The following is an 8478-nucleotide window of genomic DNA, read 5'->3' as shown; positions in this document are numbered from 1 at the left end:
ATAGAATTTCTGTATTGTCATTTCCAGGTTGAGAAGAATGATGTTGGTAACTTAATGGGTATTGCGTTGAATCTGTAGATTGCCTTTGGTAGGATGGACATCTTAACAATGTTGATTCTTCCTATCCATGAGCATGGAATATTTTTCCATTTGTTTGTGTCTTCTTGGATTTCTTTGAGCAGTTTTATAATTCTCATTGTAAAGGAATTTCACTTCTCTGGTTAGGAAGATAACGAGGTATTTCATTTTTTTGGTGGCTATTGCAAGTGGGATTGTGCTTTTTATTTCGGTTTCTGCCTGCTTGTTGTTGGTGTATAGGAATGCAGCTGTCTTTTGCACATTTATTTTGTACCCTGAGACTTTGCCAAAGTCCTTTATCAATGCAAGCAGGTTTTTGACAGATTCTCTTGGATTTTCAAGGTATAGGATCATATCATTAGCAAAGAGGGATAACTTGACTTCCTCTTTTCCTATTTGGATACCCCTGATTTCCTTCTCTTGTCTAATTACCCGAGCTGGGACTTCCAACACAATGTTGAACAAGAGGGGTGAGAGTGGGCAGCCTTGTCTTGTTCCAGTTTTCAGGGGAAATGTTTCTAGTTTCTGTCCAGTTAGGAATATGTTAGCTGTGGGTTTGTCGTAGATGGCGCTTACTATTTTGAGGTATGTTCCTTCTTTTTTTTTTTTTTGAGTTAGAGTCTCACTCTGTCACCCAGACTGGAGTGCAGTGGCACGCTCCCGGCCACTGCAGCCTCAACCTGTTGGATTCCAGCGATCCTTCCACCTTCCAGGTAGCTGGAATTACAGGCGCGCGCTACCATGCCCTGCTAATTTTTGATTTATTGTAGAAATGAGATCTTGCCAAGTTGCCCAGGCGGGTCTTGACCCAGCGGGCTCAGGCAGTCCACTCACCTCAGCCTCCCAAAGTGCTGGGATTACAGGCTGAGCCTCCAAGCCCAGCTGAGGTATGTTCCTTCTATACCTAGGTGTTTGAGGGTTTTTATGAAGAAGGGATGCTGGATTTTATCAAAATCTTTTTCTGCATCTAATGAGATAATCATGTGGTTCTTGTTTTTACATCTGTTGATGTATTTAATGATATTTATGGTCACAGCTGCTGTTTTAGATAGGTGGGGCAAGACTTCTCTGAGGAAGTGATATTGAGCAAGGCCTTGAATGAAACGAGGGAGAATGAACAGGTGGTGGAAGTTCAGGCAGAGAGAATAGTTGGTATAAAGGCCATGAGTGGGAGGACACTTGATGTGTTTAAAGGCCAGTATGGCTGAAGCAGAGCAAATGGCAATATGGTGAGAGGTGAGGACTGGGCTGAAACTAGATCAAGTGAGGCCTGTGGGCCAGGGTGAAGGTTTTGGTAAGATGGGGTGTGGTTGGGGGGAGCCATTGCAAGGCTTTGAACAGAGGAATGACAGGATCTGACTTTATTCTAAAGGAATTCCTCTTCTGTTGAGTAGGGGGTTGGGCAGGGACAGATTATTCTCTTGAGATGCCATTGCAGGACACTCAGGACCAGTGTCAGCCTGTAGATGGAAAAAGGTGGCTAGATGGAGGATACTTTGAGGAGGGATGATAGGATTTACTGGCAGGTGATGTAGAGGGCGGAGTTGGGCATGGTTGTAGTTTGAACCACTGCTCTGTTAGTTTGTTCCCTGTGTACTCTTGAGCAGTGCCTTCCCCACTTGGCCCAGATTCCTATCTGCAGAATGGGAAAAATGATGAAGAGTCCAGGTCTACATGGTTGTGATGATGAGTGAAATTGGTCAGAACAGCACCTAGTGTACTTAATTGGTTGCCTCAGTAGGCATTTAGTTAGTGATGACCTCACTCAGCGGTCATGACAGCTAATTGTTTTATACTTGGAAAAATGTGCAAGAGGATGTTGGTGATGAAACATGGGTTTAGCTCTTCATGCTCTGGCACAAATTCAGTGGGTTTCCATCTCTTGTTTATCCTCTCGCCCCACCTCAAGCCAGTGAAAGGCAGAGGCCAGATTGTAGTAGTATTCCAGAAAGTGCTTGGAGCTCTGTATTTCTCAAAATGTGGTCCACTGGTTGAGAGGCTAGGTTTCTGTTACTTATTTATTTATTTATTTTTGAGTTGGAGTCTCACTCTGTCACCCAGACTGGAGTGCAGTGGCATGCTGGACTCCTGCAGTCCTTCCGCCTCAGCCTTCCAAGTAGCTGGAACTACAGGCATGCACTACCACGCCCAACTAATTTTTGGTTTATTATAGAGATGAGGTCTCGCCAAGTTGCCCAGGTGGGTCTTGAACCCGTGGGCTCAAGCAATCCACTCACCTCAGCCTCCCAAAATGCTGGGATTACAGGCTGAGCCACCAAACCCGGCTGGTTTCTGTTACTTATACTCTGAGCCTCAGTTTTCTCATCTGTAAAATGGGTATAATTTTGTAAATTTAGGGTTGTGAGGATTAAATGGGTTTAGTACATGTTAAAGTGTTCAGAACAGCACCTAGCATACTTAAGTATTCAGTAAATATCGACCAGTAGTTGTGGTGATGGTGGTGGTGAAATAATGGGGGCTTTGTCTATCAGAGGTGCTTTGCACATTTAAAAAACAGTTGTTTTTTTTTTGAGTTGGAGTCTCATTGTCACCCAGGCTGGAGTGCAGTGGCTGCTCCTGGCCACCGCAGCCTCGACCTGCTGGGCTCCGGCAATCCTTCCGCCTCAGCCTTCCAAGCAGCTGAAACTACAGGCGCGTTCTATCACGCCTGGCTAATTTTTGATTTATTGTAGACATGAGGTCTCGCCAAGTTGCCCAGGCGGGTCTCGAACCCGTGGGCTCAGGCACCTCGGCCTCCTAAAGCGCTGTGATTACAGACCGAGCCACCGAGCCCGGCCTAAAAAACGATTTTAATGGTTACTCTAGAGCAGTGGCTCTCAAATCAGGGCTATCTTGTCCCTGAGGGAACATTTGGTGAGGAGTGCTGCTGGCATCTAGTAGGTGGAGGCCAGCAATGTGCACAATGGCCTGCATTGCACAGGGCAACCCCACAACAAAGGGGTGGCCCGGATTGTCAGTAGTGCTGAGACTGAGAGATCCTGCTGCGTCCCAAACAGTGTGCTGAGTACTTGGTGTATGTTAATTGAATCCTTACAAAAGCCTTCTGCGATAGGCACTAGTTTTCTTTCCCTTTAAATATTTTTGTTGTGTCTACATATACCTAAGTGGAGAAAATAGTACCCAGCACCCAGATGCAACAAATTTTTTTCCAAATTTTGCCACATTTGTTCACCTGTTCCTCCCCATTTCCATCCCCCACCCTCTCCTTTTTTTTTTTTTTTGCCAGAGTGTTTTTAAAATCCTAACTTCAGGAGTCAAAGCACACATGTTAGAGACCCTCCCACCCCTTACCCCATTGTCCGCTACTACCTATGCCAAACAGTAACAGTTTAGAGCATATTCCTCTAGGTAATTCTTTTTCTCTGCATATATTACTGTCTGTATTTCCTTTATTTTACAAAAATTAATCCTGTAAATATTTATTGGGCATTTACTCTGTCAGGCACTATTCTAGGTTTTTAGGGCACAGAGTGAAGAAGACAAAGTATTCTAGTGGAGAAGGATAAATGCTAAATAAAGAAATACAGATTGAGTATGCTTTATCTGAAATGCTTGGGATCAGAAGTGTTTGGATTTGGGGTTTTTTTTGTATTTTGGAATATTTGCATACTATATATAATGAGATTTACTAGGGATGAGATTTATATCTACACACGAAATTCATTTATGTTTCACAAATGAATACCTTATACATAGCTTGAAGGTAACTTTACATAATATTTTTAACAATCTTATGCATGAAACAAAGTTTGGGTACATTGAACCATCAGAAAGCAGCAATGTCACTATCTCAGCCTTGCATGTGGAGGTCTGTGGTTGTTGGCATCACGTCATTTCTGAGTGAATTTATACGCTACTTATAAGCAATCATTTTCTCACACTTACTCACATGTAAGTATTTAACAGTAAAAAATAGGACATGCCATTAATACAGTGAAGAAATAATGTGTTCAGGGTCACTAAGCAGCACAGTAGCATCACCAGAACACTTGTATCAGCTGTTAAACATCAGCTGACAGGGACTGGGAGGGTCTTTTTTTGTCCTTGGAGATGCTGAATAGACATGTTGTCTGTCTGCATTTTGACCTGATAAAGATCTGATGAAGTGAGGGAGGAGCCTGGGGGCATCTGGGGAAGAGCTTACCAGGCTCAGGCAAATCAGTAAGCACAAAGGCCTGGGCTGGGAATGTGCTTGGCTGGTTGGTTGGTTTGTTTTTGATGACTGTGAAGGAGACCACTGTGACAGGCTCTGCGATGGGGGGAGGAGTGGTGGGAAGTGAGATTGGATCAGTTGACTGGGACCATATCATGTTGGGCCTTATAGGCCAGAGTAAGTTCTTGACTTTTATTCTGATTGTGAAGTAAAGACTCTCTACCTGTGGGATTATAATGTACACATTCATATTACGGAAGGCTCCATGGATTGAATGTGAGGTGAGTCTTCAAAGGTGGGCCTTGTTCTGCAGGTGCATGTAGTGGGAAGGAGGATTTTATTTTATTTTTTTAATTTTTTTTTGAGTTGGAGTCTCACTCCATTGCCCAGACTGGAGTGCAGTGGCCGCTCCCGCCCCAGCCTTCCAAGCAGCTGGAACTACAGGTGCGTGCTACCACACCCGGCTAATTTTTTGATTTATTGTAGAAATGAGGTCTCACCAAGTTGCCCAAGCGGGTCTCGAACCCACGGGCTCAGGCAATCCACTCACCTCAGCCTCCCAAGACACCAAGGCACAGGATTACAGGCTGAGCCACTGAGCCCAGCGGGATTTTATTTATTAAGCCTCCATGTACTAGACTCTGTGCAGAGGTCTGCTGGGACACAGGCAGTTCCAACCCAGGATGATAAGTGCTGTCATGGAACCATGTACCGTATGAGTGGACTGTTTATAAAAATCCAAACCATGGTTTTCCCGTTCTCTCACTCAACACAATACTTCTGTGATCATACGTGGGGGTGGTTTTCTCCCCACCAAGCAATTAATTCTGCAGCAGTCACTAGCTGAGTGTCCTTCAATCAGTTCTGACACTGTTTGCCTGAAAGTAGTGTCAGATCCCGTAGGTTGAGGTCGCAGACCCAGCTGCTGTTCCTCCGTGCAGACACCAGTCACTGGTCCTCTGGTGCCCTCTGACCCACCAGCTTCAAGTTAATGTGTAAACAGCTTAACCTTGAATCTAGCCAGTACACATCTAAAGCACCACCCCAGTCTGCCTTTCTCAAGTGTGCTGTTTGCCTAAAGAAACTAGTAGACTTTTTGAAGTTGTATTTTATTTTATAATAAAGATGTGGGGTACAAGTCAGGGTTATGTACACATAAGTAGTGTATGTGCAGGTGGTCCTCACTTACCCTGGTTTAGGATCAGGTGCCCTTTGTGTTGTTACCTCCCCCCTGCCCCCTGCAATGTCCCTCCCTTGTGCAGATGTTTTAAATGAAACCAAAACTAGAATCTCCAAGGACACGAGTGAGAAGAAGGGGCTATCCACCATGGGATAGGCAGCCTGGTTCTCACTGGCCCACCCCTTGGGCATCTTTCCTAAATGATGGTGATGTTGAAACTGAGTCACACTACCTGCATTCTGATTGTGGCTCTGTTGTTTTCCTGCAAGTGACAGCCTCTCTGTGAGTTGGTGTCTTCACTTGTGAAATTAGGATACTAGTAACAATACCTGTCTCAGAGCAGTTAAAAGGATTAAATGTGTTGATTATCTGTGTCAAGCACTTGGTACACTATCAACTACATAATACACAATCAATACACGTTAGTTGCTATTACTGGCACGGTGGTTATTATTGAGATCATCCCCTGCTGCCACCTCGTTGTCCTCAGGGCTGCTGCTCACCTGTTGTGGCTGTAGCACATATGAACATTTCCCCATAACCCAACTGAGAGAAGAACACAAAGATCTGACTTGGAGTAAACAAAGAGGAAAGAAATAGGCAGCTAAATCAGTACTCCCCGAGGTATCTTATCGTGAAAATTGACAGACTTACAGAACATTGAAAGACTAATACAAGGGTCAGCAGACTATAGCCTGTGGGCCAAATTCAGCCCACTTTATTTGCTTTTGCAAATAAAGTTTTATTGGAATACAGCTGTGCTCATTTGTTTATATATTGTCAGCTCTGTGACTGCTATTGGTGCCACAAGGACAGAGTTTAGTAGTTAGGTTGGCAAAGCTGAAAGTACTGTCTAGAAATTTATAGAACAAGGGTTGCAACCTCTAGACTAGTGCAGTGAGCACCTCTGTATTTAATACCCAGAGTCAGTAATTGTTAGTGTTTGCCATATTAGCTTTTTGTCTTTCTGTAGGTTTATCTGTCTGTCCATATATTTTATTTTTTAGATGAAAGTAAGTTGCAGGTTTTGTAGTACTCTGTCCTGAGGTCCATTGAATGCCAGGAAAATGAGTTTTTGGACCTAGGTGACCACTGTATGAAAAATTAGTGTGTGCATTTTTCTGAGAGACCATCCTAGCATTTTATCAGATGCTCATCATTGTTGGCGATCCCAAATAAATACTTAAACCCTTGGACTGGAGAACCCAACTCATGCAGGATCTCAGTCATTTGCAGACCTCTGAGTTCTATGGGCCCTTGGAAAAGAACAGGCTGAGGGATGTCCTGCTCCTCATACCCTGGTCTGTACCTGTCCTCCCTCTCTGTCCAGGAATAGGATTCCCCTCTGTGACTGTCATCACTTGCTCATTCGCAGGGGTGTGTCCTCCCACTCTCACAGGTGTGATCTCATTACATTCTTGGAACAGCCCTGGGAACTAGGTAGGAGAGGCCCCACTGTGAAGGTGAAGAAACAGAATGGAGTTTCAGTCTGCCCTGCAATCAGAGCTGCTGGCGTTGGAATCCCAGGCTCCCTCAGTTCTCACTTTGGCTGGTGTCTTTACCTCTCTAAGCCTCAGTTTCTGCAGTGATGAAAAAAGAGTATCAGCCACGCTTTTCTCCCTGGGTCCTAGAGGAGGATCAGATGAGGTCCCAACATGTAATTACTTAGCATGAGACCTAGTATGTATGATAGCTAAATCTGTAGTTCTCTAGGGCTGCCACAACAAATCACCACAGACTGTGTGACTTAAAACAACAGAAATTTATATCTCTCAGTTCTGGGTCCAGAAATCTAAAATCAGGGTGTCAGCAGGGTTGGTTCCTCTGGACACTCTGAGGGAGATCCATTCCGTGCCCTTTCTCCTAACTTCAGGTGACTGCCAGCAATTCTTGGCATTACCTGGTTTATGAATATATTATCCAGTCTCTTCCTCCGTCTTGACTTGGCCTTCCCCTCTGTGTATCTGTCTTCTCCTTTTCTGTTTCTTACAAATGCATTGTCTTTGGATTTAAGACTCACCCTCAATTCGGGATGATCTAATCTTTGGGATTTAACTTAAATCGGTTTAACTTAAATCGGTTTAACTTAAATCGATCTACAAAGGCTCTGTTTTCGTGTTCACAACTACCGAGTGTTAAGACTAGAACATATCTTTTTGGGGTTGCTATTCAACCCACTATACTGGTGGTATGACTAGTACTACTAATGCTACTCTTGTTTTTATAGTAATGTTATTAGAACATTGTTTGTTCTTTTATCATCACTGTTAGCCAGCAGTCCTGGGTTTAAATCCTATTCCATGCTATCTTAACTCTCCAGACTTTTACTCCCTGAGCCTGTTTCCCTGTCTATAAAACAAGACTTATAAATCGCTCTGGCCTCATAGAGTTGTTATTAGGAATAAATGAGCTCGCGAATGTGAGGGTTTAGCTGAACCTGGCACAGAGTAAGCATGCTTTAAACCTGGCTGCTGCTATTAAAGTACAGTGTGTAGCGTGGCAGGTGGGGCTGAGTGCAAGAGAAGGGGCTGAACCAAAGAAGAGGAAGGGAGTGTTGGGGAGCGTGGTACAGTTTCAGACAGAGTGGTTTTGAGCCATGCAACTGAGTAGGTGTCAGCTCTGTAAGACACAAAGGATGCTTTTACATTTGTTGCTGCTGCTACTACTCTTGTTGTTATTTAATGATTCACTTGATAGGTGTTTGCCAAATTGCTATTGAGCATCTTTGCCATAACCTAGCAAGTCTTCCAGGGGCTGAACTTGTACCTGGGATTTCTAACATTTTCCCTCTCTTTTCTTGTTCTCCCATTAGCTTCGCCTCAACAGCATCAAGAAGCTGTCCACCATCGCCTTGGCCCTTGGGGTCGAAAGGACCCGAAGCGAGCTTCTACCCTTCCTTACAGGTAATGAGGTGGATCCAGGGCCCCAGATGGAGTAGAGGCTTTTGGGGGATGACCCTGCTAGATAAAAGATAGTCCTTATTGTGGATTTAGCAAGTTGTTTGTAAGTGTCTGCCCTGTGCTAGACACTGGAGTGGGAACAAGGA

At 44.2% G+C, this 8478-nt stretch overlaps 1 protein-coding gene across 2 annotated transcripts in view; it reads left to right on the top strand.

The window, feature by feature from the left end:
- The window catches only part of PPP2R1A (protein phosphatase 2 scaffold subunit Aalpha), a 40381-nt gene that overhangs the window by 6420 nt on the left and 25483 nt on the right, over nt 1-8478 (top strand). For both annotated transcript variants that reach the window (XM_008056022.1, XM_021711347.1), the window contains exon 2: nt 8245-8335. In XM_008056022.1, coding sequence (XP_008054213.1) covers nt 8245-8335 — 91 coding nt within the window. The remainder of the gene's footprint in view (nt 1-8244; nt 8336-8478) is intronic.

Source organism: Carlito syrichta, unplaced genomic scaffold (assembly GCF_000164805.1).
Source record: "Carlito syrichta isolate Samal-C Ts95f unplaced genomic scaffold, Tarsius_syrichta-2.0.1 Scaffold302083, whole genome shotgun sequence".
NCBI lineage: Eukaryota > Metazoa > Chordata > Mammalia > Primates > Tarsiidae > Carlito > Carlito syrichta.
Note: the sequence above shows the minus strand (reverse complement) of the source record. Positions and strands in the feature narration are given on the sequence as shown.